The sequence below is a fragment of the Cetorhinus maximus genome, chromosome 1 (genome assembly GCF_964194155.1).
Source record: "Cetorhinus maximus chromosome 1, sCetMax3.hap1.1, whole genome shotgun sequence".
Lineage (NCBI taxonomy): Eukaryota > Metazoa > Chordata > Chondrichthyes > Lamniformes > Cetorhinidae > Cetorhinus > Cetorhinus maximus.
Genome location: NC_135879.1, coordinates 117113694 through 117127223, shown reverse-complemented (window position 1 = coordinate 117127223; position 13530 = coordinate 117113694). Strand labels below are relative to the sequence as shown.

General features: G+C 42.7%; 1 protein-coding gene across 1 annotated transcript in view; it reads left to right on the top strand.

Annotated features, from left to right (window-relative positions):
• Positions 1-13530, top strand: part of LOC144688714 (anaphase-promoting complex subunit 4-like) — a 107087-nt gene that overhangs the window by 16409 nt on the left and 77148 nt on the right. Inside the window, 3 exon segments of the mRNA XM_078555592.1 lie at positions 2087-2113; positions 2217-2261; positions 4758-4842. Of these exon segments, the coding sequence (XP_078411718.1) occupies positions 2087-2113; positions 2217-2261; positions 4758-4842 (157 nt within the window).

Here is a 13530-nt window from a genome sequence, read left to right as displayed (position 1 = left end):
AAAGTTGAAGTTGTTAGCAAGAAGTGTAGTGGCCCCAACATCAATTCCTGGGGTACACCACTGCAGACTTTTCTACAGTCTGAAAAAGAACTGTTCACCGCTGCTCTCTGTTTTCTTTTCCTTGTGCAATTTGTATCCATGCTGCTACTGCTTCTTTACTCCCATGGGCTTCAATTTTGCTAACATGTCTATTATTTGGTGCTTTATCCGGCCCCTTTTCGAGTTCATATGTATAACATCAACAGCATTACCTTCATCAGCCCTCTTTGTTACTTTATCAGCGAGCTCAATTAAGTTAGTAAAACCCAATTTGCTTTTAACAAATCTATGCTCTTTATTGCGGAAAGGCTGCTACAATGATATAGGAAGGAATCAAAGTGTGTTTATAATTCCAGTTATAAACAAGTGAAGAGGGCACTCAGAGTGCATATCGCTGCCATGCTGTGTTAACTCAGCATTATTACTATTCCTCAGCTCATCCTTGGAACTTTTCTCTGCCTGCTGTAAGTAAAAAGTTGAAAAAAGAAATTCTCTTCCATCTCATTGAGGAGGTTTCAGGCCAATTCACATCCAGCAATCTGCTCTGAAAATTCTGCACACATTTTGACAGCTGTGACAGATTCCAGTCCAGCAGCTGAGACAATCCACAACATTTAAAACAGTTAACAGCATTCTAAGTAAAACAACCCACAACATTCTTTTAAAAAAAATAAATTCATCCTATCTCTCAATGCTAATGGATCCTTTAAAAGATTCTAATATCGGGATCCGCATCTTGGCCAAAAACTAACGTAATGTCCTTTGATCCAGAAGCAGTACAGTAAGCAACATTTGTAATTTCTTCAAAATGTCTGTGGAATCTGCAATTGTTTGAAAATGTTTGAAATGGGCTTTTAAGAGTTTGTCAATTGTGAAGGGATCAGTTGTAATTTTCTTGAATAATTGCCATGTGACCTGGTAGCTCGTGACCTAGAAGTGGCACCAACAGGAACAAAGTTAGGAAAGAAGTTGTGAAGGTGAAAGACACAAAGGAGAGCTACATGCAGAGGAAATGGAGGTTGAAGGCAATCAATGCACAAATGCAGACATAGAGAACAGACAGAGATAGAAAGAGGAACACAGAAAATTATTGTGAGAAGAAGCAAATCACTCTCAGGAAGAGGTCAGTTTTTCTGTTTTGTAGAAAAGGTGACAGGAGCTCTTGGAGGAACAGTGTGAGCTGACTAAAAAGGTCTATAACCTGGAAAGCTGTGTGAATAGCTTGAAGATACAGAGCTGGGTGTTTTCCCAGAATTGGCCAAACTGTGAACCTGTGTTATTGGTTTGTCAGTTGAAAAGGCTGTCTGGAAAACTACAACATCAGGACTGTCACAACCCAAGGGAGAGGGTTTGTATAAGTATGCCTCGCTGCTAATTATCGTTCCTGTGAAACTCAGTGTTGAAAGCTGTTATTGGTCGGACTCCTGACCTACACATATTGTGGAACTGTGTAGCTGCCACATTTGTGCAGGGGGTAGTGCATAAGTTTGTGACTGCATAAGATGTATCTTGGCTGTATCGGCTATTTTAAGTTATATTTAACTTTTGTGGAGGGGATCTTATGATTGCTGGTTGCCTGTTAATTCATATATAAAAGCTACAAAAAGTGGAATCTTGTTGCTAATTTCTTCATTTAGGGGTCATTCAGTAAATTTGGTAATTTTGGTTTACGGTTTCCATATGGAGATTGTAACACTAATCAGTTCTTCCTTGGGCCATACACTATCTGTGTACCAAGGTTTGTTGAAATCTGCCCATTTATTTTTGACATGCATTGTTTACAGACAAGCAGACTAATGGGTGAGAACATTATCGTAAAATTGTTTTTAAAGTTAGCCTGTGGTATAAAAATAATGCTGAGTTGAGTGGGGAAGGGATCTATTTTTCTTTTCAGATTAACCCTTAATCTAATTGCTCCCTCGCATTTTCAGTTACTTAAATGGCTTTTATAATTGTAAAATTATTTTAAGAATTGGCAATACTACACTTATGGTATTTAATATATTTGTCTAATGCACATGTATTTGTTTTTCTTTTATCTGATCAGTTACAGTACCTCTGCAAAGATTTTCAGGTATGTCCAGATGTAGTATGCCTTTAAAATCCATAGTTTTTAAATATTAGATTTAGCTGTCTCCCTAGCCACTAACAAGCATTTTCTCTGTCTTTTTTTTTAGTGAAGAAAAATCAGATGAAGTCACAAAGCTATTAGGTGACAAAAGGTACTTTTCCTTTTTCCATCCCCAAAAAGAGATGCTTTAATGATATGTGTAGTTTGGCTACTGAAAAGAACATTACCAAACTGCTATTTTGTTTGATGCACCATTTAATAGCAGCAACAACATTTCAATCTTAGAAATTATTCTAAAGCTGTGCATTTCCTTAATATCCTAAGTTGGCATTGCTTATAGAAGCAAAATTGCTCTTCATTTTTTTTGCCTATAGTGTAGCCAGTATTACAAGCCCTGTATGTTCTACATTTTTTTCAAACTTGTTCTCAAAATGTGGGCACGATTTTGTTTATTGTTCATCCCATTTGCTCAGCGGAGGTAGCAAAGGGCTTTCTTGAACTGCTGCATTTCTAGTGTCTGTGGTGCTCTCACAATGGTGTTAGGTAGGAAATTTCAAAATACAGAACAACAATGATAAAGGAATGGTGACCTATGTCCCAAGTGAAGGTGGTGTGTGAAGTGGAAGCATAGTAATGGATGTCTAAGTGATGTGTGATGTGGAAGAGATCTTGTGATTGCTGGTATTCACATGTCATTTCTGCTTTTCTCCTTCTTGGTGGTAGAATAGTTCCCTTCCAAACTGTGCACCGTACTGTCTTGGAACTATATTGCCATCCCTTTACTGAAGCTGGGTCAAAAACCTTGAACTCCCTGCAGTGTGTATAACTGCAGCACATGAACTTCAGTTGTTCAAGAAGACTGCTCAACACCGCCCTCTTGAGGGCAATTAGGGGTAGGCAGCAAATGCTAGCTTGCCAGGGACACTCAACAAAGAACAAAGTACAGCACAGGAACAGGCCCTTCGGCCCTCCAAGCCTGCGCCGATCATATTGCCTGTCAAACTAAAACATTTTGCACTTCCGGGGTCCGTATCCCTCTATTCCCACCCTATTCATGTATTTGTCAAGCTGCCTCTTAAACACCACTATCATACCTGCTTCCATCACCTCTGGCAGCGAATTCCAGACACTCACTACCCTTTGCGTAAAAAACTTGCCCCGCACATCTCCTCTAAAGTTTTCTCCTCTCACCTTAAATCTATGTCCCCTAGTAATTGACTCTTCCACCCTGGGAAAAAGCTTCTGACTATCTACTCTGTCCATGCCACTCATAATTTTGTAAACTTCTGTCAAGTCGCCCCTCAATCTCCGTCGCTCTAGTGAGAACAATCCGAGTTTCTCCAACCTCTCCTCATAACTAATAACCTCTAGACCAGGCAGCATCCTGGTAAACCTCCTCTGCACCCTCTCCAACGCTTCCATATCCTTCTGGTAAAATGGCGACCAGAATTGCATGCAATATTCTGACCTAACCAATAAACCATGAAGAAATTTTTAAAAAACTATTGCAGGGGAGGGTGTCGACATTGAAGTAAATTGCTGAGGTGCATCTTGTAGATAGTGTAAATTTTACAGTAAACCTTCTAAACCAGCTGACACTATGATAAATGACCCGTTACTGCCAGTAAATTTAATTTCCTGATATTATGCTTATAATTACCAATTTTTTTTTTGGATTATGTACATTTTCAACACATTTTCCTTTGCTCATTTTTTTTTTTCTTTCGGGTTGCAGTGAAGAGATGTGCCTGAGAAGCCCATATTTTCGGACAATAAGAGCATATGAAATAAGAGCAGAAGTAGGCCACAGGGCCCCTCAAACCTGCCCCGCCATTCAATAAGATCATGGATGACCTGTTTGTGTTTCGAATTCCATATTCCCATCTACCTCTGATACCTTTGATTCCCATGCCTCACAAGAATCTATCTACCTACCTCTGCCTTAAAAATATTGAATGACTCCACCTCCACCACCACCTGAAGCAGAGTGTCCCAAAGTTGCACAAACCTCTGGGAGAAAAAATTTCTCCTCATCTCTGTCCTAAAAGGGCAACCCCTAATTTTAAAACATTGCCCCCTAGTCAGGATCTTATGTACATCACCCTTCTGTCACCCTTCTGAACTCCAGTGGAAACAAGCCCAGCCTGCCCAACCTTTCCTCATAAGATAACCCGCTCATTCCAGGTATCAATCTAGTAAACCTCCTCTGAGGTTTACTAGATTGATACCTATACCAATATGGCATTACCCATACCATTATGGCATCAAGTTAGGTAGCGAGACGATGGGAGAGGATGGCACTACAATTAACATAAATTAAAGTGTGAGATACATTTATTTGTAGATTTAAAGTGGAATTGGGCAATTGAGTGTGGTTTTGCCCTCATCATTACCCAAGAAGAAATCTAGGCTACGGCTTCCACTACTTAGCCTACTGGTAATTGGTAAATATTTTTCATGTTTTAAGATAACAACTCCAACATGCGTGAATTTCAACCCCTGAAAATACTACTCGTGAATATGTCGATCCCCTACCTTCTACCTAAAAATTTGTTGTAAAATACTCGATTTTTACATGATTGTGTGCGGTATTGAAGGTGAAGATTAGTATCTTTCAAATTTAAATTTTTTGTTCATATCCTACCAGGCTAAATACCCTTGTTCTTGGAGGAGATTCTGGATTCATTGAATTATATGCATATGGAATGTACAAAATTGCAACAGTAACACAGGTATAATGACTTTTGCTTTGATTTTATTATGAAAATTGTAGAGCCAAGTGTCTTTGAACATCACCAGAATAAAATTGCACGTTCAGATTATTTCCATGGCTTCCCAAGGTTCCCTTCACAGGATTTAATGCTTGGAATCGTAGGTGGAAAGTCTTCCACTGTTGCAAGCTTAATCACTGTGAGGTCTCTTGGTCTGGTTTTTTCATCAGCCAGAATGGTCCCAGCACTGATCTAATGTCTAATGTCATTGTATTGAAAAAAAATGACAAGCCTTGGTCATGCCTGTTCGCTGCCTGCCCATCCACTACCTTTGCGCAGCGTCAGACCCATTTCTTTTAGGTATTCCTCAAAATATGCCCTCTGCTAGCAATACAAGAGGAGAATGAGGTAGGAAGGCCAGACCCCCTCAGCCCTGCCAACACATTATTTACATGGCATACCTTTGTCCCTGCTTATTGAGTCTCTGCTCCCTTTTCCTGTATTCTTCAGCCAGGGAATAAACATTCCCCAAGCATAGATGACAGGCAAACAGCCATGTGTATCTGGGATACTTTTACAAACTAATAACACTTGTGTTAATTAAAGTCTAGGTTGGTTGTTAGTTTCGCAACTCGCTTTCTTCAACACACGATTGATTTTCTTTACATTGTTACTATCTTCTGTTATTTTCATATGTGATATTTCTGCATTTTTTACATTAATTTGAAAGCTCCCACTTCCACCTGTGACTTGTTACTAGCTGTATTTTCAAGTTGCTGCAACCCAATTCTGGACATGAGCCTCTTATTAGGTACAGCTCCCTATTTACTGAGTTTAGGGAAGGATTTAAGGAGGCATCAGAGGTAAGTGTGTTTACATTCTGAGGTGATCGCACTGCACCCATCCATATCCAACTATCCATGTATACAAGCCAAATTACATCTACCTGAATGCACCTGAGGAGATCCATCTATGCGGCTTGTGATTCACGAGAGGCAATCAGAAAAATAAACTGGCCAGATTTTATGTTCAGTAGCAAAGGAACAGCATTCACCATTCTTTATGTCTATAGCTGCCTGTGTTCATTATGTGGGCTTTTCATGACAATTTATGGTTATTATTGGAATGTCTGGGCAAACGACAGTGCATTTCTTTAACTAGATTGACAAATTCTCATTGAGACATGCAGAGTCCGAAGCGGGAAGCATAAATTAGAATATTTAATTCAATGTCAAGCCATGTACAGAAAGCAAAATAAAGAGAAAGAAATAAAGATGAGAATTAGAAAGAGAGAGAAAGAAAAAAGTTAACATATTTAAAGAAGTCTCCAACAATAATTAAATTATTTAAGAGTGAGACTCCACACTTGTAAAGGCAAAGGAAAAGGTAAAAATGGCATTAATTAAAACTTATCATGCTGTTAAAAACTCACTTAGAATCATAGACTCACAGAAGGAAACCATTTGGCCTGTCATGTCTGTGCTGGCCCTCTGAAGGAGCAACTCACCCAGTGCCACTCCACTGCCTTTTCCCTGTAGCCTTTCACACTTTTCCTTTTTGAGATAATGATCCAATTCCCTTTTGAAAGATTCAATTAACCCAGCCAGGGAATAAACATTCACCAAGCATAGATGACAGGCAAACAGCCATGTGTATCTGTGCAACTGAGACAGAAGGCCACACAGAGCACAGGGAAGAGGCCCCGGACTGAGGCACCTACCTTTTATCTTGTGCAGAAATGGTTTCACATCTGAGTGACAAGAACACCACTCATCAGGACAAGGAGCCACAGGCAGGGTGACATTCTTAGGAGTTTATTGACAATAGTGAACAGTATGTACAAGTGATAACACCCATCCCCAGGCTGTGCAACTACTTTTACCTAACTTTCCTAACCCTGCTGCTACATCTTGGTGCTCCCTGGACATCCACAGCGGAAGTGGAGGCAGCCTGCTGACTGTGACGCCGTCTGCGATGACTTGGCGGGAGACCTCTGGAGTGTCGAGACTTGGAGGATGCCGGCCTACTTTCGGGGTCCTTCTGTGCGGCAGTGACACCCTACTCAGCCGGTGAAGCTGGAGCTGCAGAGGTCACAGGAAGGTGGGATGTGGATGGGCCAGTTACTCCCAGAGTCACCTGGGTGGATGGCCCTGAAGGGTGCATCTGCTGATCCTCCTCTCATGGGTGCCCGAGGGCCCCTGCCTGATTCCGTGAGCAGAAGTGGTAACTGGAGTGAGATCGAGCTGCCCAGCACCCTCCTCGCACGCACACTGTTGGAGGCCAAGTATGGCATCAGCGATGGAGTTAAGCCTGCGCAGCAGTGCAGGAGTGACGTCCTGGACCAAGGCCTCCATGGCGGGCACCATCCTGCCAGTGTTGAGCTCGGTGCATTGCAATGCCGGCATTATCATCTCAGCCTGAAGAAGGAAGGACTGCTCCATCGTGCCTTGCATTCTGAGGAGTGCAGCGGACATCCCTTCTTGATGTTCCCGAGCTTGCCTTTGCAGCTCCAGCAACTGTGACGTGACCGAGTCCAGAGGCTCATCATCTGACTCAGACTCAGCAACGTTCTGGCCTCCAGCAGCCTTCTGAGTGCCAGTGACCTGGGAAGTCCCTGCCTCCGAGTGCTGTGGATCAAAAAGTGCGATATGCTCACCAGATTGTGATCCAGAGGAGCCCCTAAAGCTAGGTCCCACCGAGGTGTGTGTCTCTGCGCTGGTGGAGGGTGTGGTTGAGCCTTGTGACAGGACTTCAGGGAGGGTGCCTTCAGATTCCTCTTCAAAGGTTTTTTCGGAGCTTGCTTGGAGGCCCTGGGTCATGGAATCTGTCGGCTGTTTGGCAGATGTGCCTGCGAAAGCAAGGGGAGATAATTAGTGCATGGCAGCGGCCTGTGAAAGAGGACACATCACTCACAGCATGATTGTCTGATGGATGTTGCACTGCTGGATCCTCACTTGGTAGAGCAGCTCCAAATTCAGCGTCAGCAAAGGACCGGTCCTGGTCATTGCTAGCCAGCTGGATGGCTCTATTTTCTAATTCTGTCAGAACTTTGGCATCCCTCCACCTGTCCACCTTTTCCTCCTGTTGTGTGCCAGTTTGTCCTACATGGATAGAGATGGGGAGAGTGTATCAGATCACCTGCTGTGCCAGATAATAAGTATGACTGGTGTGTGTGGGTGGTGAGTGGCCCCATGAACGGGATGAGGACAATGCTGGTGTGTGTGAAAGAGTGAATGGTGATGTCCCTTGCACTGGCAGTGTGTGATGGGTTTGTCAGTGTGTGAGTTGGGAGTGATGAAAAGAGTAACTTACCATGGTGGAATGGAGGAGATCATTCATCCTTTTGCGGCACCGGGTGGCTGTCCTCCTCTGCAGAGCATTTGCGCTGACCGCCGTTGCCACTGCCTCCCAAGCCAGGTTGGTGACTTTGCTGCCCGTCCTGTGGCCAAAGCAGGGGTAGAGCACATCCTGACGGGCCTCCACGGCATTCAGCAGTCGCTCGAGGGACCTGTCGTTGTAGCGGGGGCTGCAGTCTTTTTTCCTTTGCTGGCCATGTCTCCCAGGCAGAGGTGGTGAGCTGGTGGCCATGAGCGCTTTGCTGGCAGCTGCCTTTTAAAGATAGCGGCCGGCGCGATGCAACAGCGGGGTGATGGCAGGCAGGCGAATGAGAGCCCGCTCGCCATGGAAACGGCCTGTTTCGCTAGAGTGAATAATAACGAGGCGGGCTTGATACAGCATGAAAACCCGCCATTATTATTGGTGGGTAGGACTCCATTTTACCCGCCTGCTACCACACTTAGTGCAATTCTGGGAATATTCCACCCACAGAGTCTATACAGGGATATGGACAGGTTAAGTGACTGGGCAAAAACTTGGTAGATGGAATATAATGTGGCAAAATGTGAGGTTATGCACTTTGGCAGGAAGAATAGAGGAGCTGAATATTATTTAAATGGAGAAAGACTGCAGAAAGCTACAGCACAGAGGGATTTGGGGGCCTTCATGCATGTATCACAGAAAGCTAGCATACAAGTTCAGCAGGTAATAGGGGAGGCAAATGGAATGTCGGCTTTTATTTCAAAGGGAATGGAGCATAAAAATAGGGAATCCTTGCTAAAACTATACAAGGCACTAGTTAGACCACACCTAGAATACTGTAAACAGTTTTGCTCCCCTTATCTAAAGAAAGATATACTGGCATTGGAGACAGCCCAGAGAAGGCTCACTAGGTTGATCCTGGCTATGGGGGGATTTTCTTATGAGGAGAGGTAGAGTAGGTTAGGCCTGTACTCATTGGAGTTTAGAAGAATGAGAGGCGACCTTATTGAAACATATAAGATTCTTAGGAGGCTTGACAATGTTGATGCTGAGAGATTGTTTCCCCTTGTGGGAGAGTCTAGGACCAGAGGGCATAATCTCAGTAAGGGATTGCCCATTTAAGACCGATATGAGAAGGAACCTCTTCTCTGAGGGTAGTGAATCTGATGGCTGTAGAGGCTGCGTCATTAAGTATATTCAAAGCTGAGATAGACAGATTTTTAATCAGTAAGGGAATCAAGAATTATGGGGAAAAGGCAGGAAAGTGGAATTAAGGATTTTCAGATCAGGCATGATCTCATTGGATTGCGGAGCAGACTCGATGGGCCGAATTGCCTGCTTCTGCTCCTACGCCTTATGGTCTTATGTGCACATAATCAAATGCCTTTTGGAATTCATGTACCCCACATCAACCCTCTCTGTTACCTCATCAAAAAAACTCTAGCAAGTTAGTAAAACACAATTTACCCTTAAATCCATGCTGGATTTCCTTAGTTAACAGCATTTACCCAAATGACTTACTTTTGCCCCAAATGATCATTTCGCAAAGCTTCCCCACCACCGAGGACTGGCCTGTATTTACTGGGCTTGACCTTGCACTCTTTTTGAACAAGGGTATAACATTTACAATTCTCCAGTTCTCTGGCACCATCCCTGAGTCTAAGGAAAAATATAGCCAGTGCCTCCGAAATTTTCACTCTCACTTCCTTCTGTATCGTTGGATGCATTTCATCCAGTCCTGGTGACTTATCAACTTTAAGCACAGACAACCTGTCCGATACCTTCTTATCAATTTTAAATCTTTCAAGTGTCTGAACTAACTCCTCTTTCACCATGACCTGGGCAGCAGCATCTTCCTTGGTAAAGATAAATGCAAAGTATTTATTTAATACCTCAGCCATGCTACTTGCCTCCATGCATAAATCCCCCTTTTGGCCCACAATCAGCCCCAATCCCACTCTTTGCACCATTTTATTGTCTATACATCTGTAGAAAACTTTGGATTCCCCTTTATGTTAACCACCAATCTCTTCTCATGCTCTCTTATTGCTTCTCTTGTTTTTGCTTTTTCAAGCCCCCTTCCATGTTCTGTCTGGCTCAGAATTGTATTACCCAACTGACATCTGTTATAAGCTTTTTCTTCTTTATTGTAATTTCTATCTCTTTTTCATCCAGGGAGCTCTGGATTTGTTTGTCCTACCTTTCCCCTTAATGGGAATATACACTGACTGTACTTGAACTGTTCTCCTCTGCTCCATCTTACCCCATAGGAGTTAGCTTTCCCCCAGTTAATTGTTATTATTCTAGATTGCTTCTTGTCCTTTTCCATGGCCAACCTACACCTTATGATACAATGATCTCTATCCACTAAAAGTTCCCCTACTGACACTTGATCCACTTGGCCCATTTCATTCCAACGAGCCAGGTCTAGCAACGCTTCCTTTCTCGTTGGACAGGAAACATACTGCTGTAGAACACACTCTAGGAACTCTTGTCCCTCTCTGTCCTTTATACTACTACAATCCCAGTCTGTATTTAGGTAATTAATGTCCCCCATTATAACTTCTGTATAATTCTTGCATTTCTCTGTAATTTTCTTGCAAATTTGTACCTCTGTATCTTTCCCACTATTTGGTGGCCTATTGACTACACCGAGCAATGTAATTGCATCTTTTTTAGTTCCTTGGCTCTAGCCAAATAGATTTACGCCTGGATGCACAAATCCTAACTTTTTCTGGTATGTTTTGTGGGTGACTAGGTACCATAGCTTCATGTGCTATTTTCGGTGCTGAGTCTATCAGCATGGTGTAGCAAAGTTTATGGAGAAATAGGGAAACTCGGACAGCAGCTTCTGGATTTCATCGTTTTACAACATAAATGCGACACCAGGAGTTGCGTTTGATTTACTTCATAATACTGGTCAGTGCTGAAGCCTCCCTGTTATTCTTATTGTGAAACCCAGGCCACCATTTCTCAAGCCAGACCTTACAGCTCTTGTCTGTGGCTGCCCAGATGACCGCTGTCTTGAGTGTTTGACCCTGTCCAAACAACAGCAGGGGATATTTACTAAAGTTTGAAAATAAAAGTTCATTGATGTGTAAAATAGTCAACAGGTGTTTTGTTTGGCAGGGCTAACTCCTTTACTGCTTTTCCAATGGGAATCCGCAACCAAGGCAACAGAACTCTGGCATATAAACAGAAAATGCTGGAAAAACTCAGCAGTTCTGACAGCATCTGTGAAGAGAGAAACAGAGTTAACATTTCGAGAGTTAACTCTGTTTCTCTCTTCACAGATGCTGTCAGACCTGCTGAGTTTTTCTCGCATTTTCTGTTTTTATCTCAGATTTCCAGCATCTGCAGTATTTTGCTTTTAACAGAGCTCTGGTCTTCTGTAACAGGTTTCCCCAAAGCATGGTGTATTACTAATGGCACATTAGTATTCTAATCTGTACAATCTCCACACAACATAGGAACAGGAGAAGGCCATTCAGCCTGTCGAGCCTGCTTCGCCATTCAAATTGATCACGGCTGATCGAACACTTTAATGCCTTTTACCCACACTATCCCCACAACCCTTTACATTATTGTTAATCCGAAGTCTATCAATCTCTACCTTAAACATACTCGATGACTGAGCTTCCACAGGCCTCTGTGGTAGAGAATTCCAAAGATTCACAGCCCTCTAAGTAAAGAAATTTCTCCTCATCTCAGTCCTAACTGACTTCCCCTTATTTTGAAATTATGTCCCCTGGTTCTAGACTCTCCAGCCAGGGGAAACATCTTACCTGCATCTATGCTGTCTATTCCTTTAAGTATTTTGTAGGTTTCAATGAGATCACCTCTCATTCTTTGAAACTCTAGAGAATACAAGTGCAGTTTCCCCAATCTCTCTTCATGAAACAGACCCACCATCTCCAGAACAAATCTAGTGAGGCTTTGTTGCACCCCCTATATGGCAAAATACACTTTGAGGTAAGGGGACCAAAACTGCACACACTATTCCAGGTGCGGCCTAACCAAGCTTCTATACAATTGAAGCAAGACTTCACTACTGCTGTACTCAAATCCTCTTACGATTTCATAAACAGAGAGGAGCTCCTCAATGTGTAGCCAGTCTTGTTGTAGGCTCACAATTTTGCATGTCATCATTTGCTAAAATGGTAGCAGTCTCCGTGCCTTATTGCTTTCCAAAACCCATGACACTATTATTTAACTAGGCAGGAATATTGGTTGGATTGCTTCTTGAACAGCAAGGATATTCAGCCTTGGCTCATGACCTCCTTGAGACTGTCATAATCGTGGGCAAAAGATCAATATACTCAAACACAGGGACCCGTCAGAATCATGGTTATGCAAATATAGTGTTGAAACAAAGGTTCAGTTGTTTGGACAGATCATCAATAACAACATGCCTGCATTTATATAGCCAAGAGTAGAAAAACATTCCAAAGCATTTCACAGGGATGTAATCAGACAGAACTGGATGCTGCACAAAAGGAAGATCTATTAGGAGACGTGACCAATAGCATAGTCAAAGAGATGGTTTCTCAGGAGGAAAGGGAATTAGAGAAGTGAAGGAATTGAGGGAGGGAATTTCAGAGTACAGAGTTTAAACGACTGAAAGAACAGCACCCGGTGGTGATGGAGAGATCAAGGAGTATTGCAGTGTAACACAGGTTTTCTTTTATTCGTTTTAAGGGATGTGGGCGTCATTGGCGAAGCCAGCATTTATTGCCCATCCCTAACTGCCCTTGAGAAGGTGGTGGTGAGCTGCTTTCTTGAACCACTGCAATCCCTGTGGTATAGGTACACCCACAGTGCTGTTAGGAAGGGAGTTCCAGGATTTTTACCCAGTGAAGGAACGGCGATATATTTCCAAATCAGGATGGTGAATGGCTTGGAGGGGAACTTTCAGGTGGTGGTGTTCCCATGTGTCTGCTGCCCTTGTCCTTAAAGATCATAGTTAACCTTTTGTCAATCAAAAAGCAGTTACAATTTGTGTGGACAAGTAGGACACAAACTCAGGATGAAGGCGCGCCTGCTGAATCAAGCATTGGCGCAAACTGAACATTGGTAGTATTTTGCACACACCTCTAATCACAGGGAGCTTCTGCCAAAATTAGTCAGAAGCTTCATTTTAATGTTATTCAGGATTCCTTTGCTCACTCTCTTCCGAAAGAAATTAGGATTTAAGAACGAATTTGTGGATTTAGAACCTTTTGAGCTTGCACTATTAGGCTATTGGCATTTTGTCCCTGGGCTTTATTTTGGGTCCCATTTCATTTTGAAATTTCTGGTGAGGATTTTGACACTCTTGTTTACTTTTGCTGCCATTTAATATGTAAATGTGTGGGATTTCCAATGAGAATACCTCTTGTTCTTCCAAATACT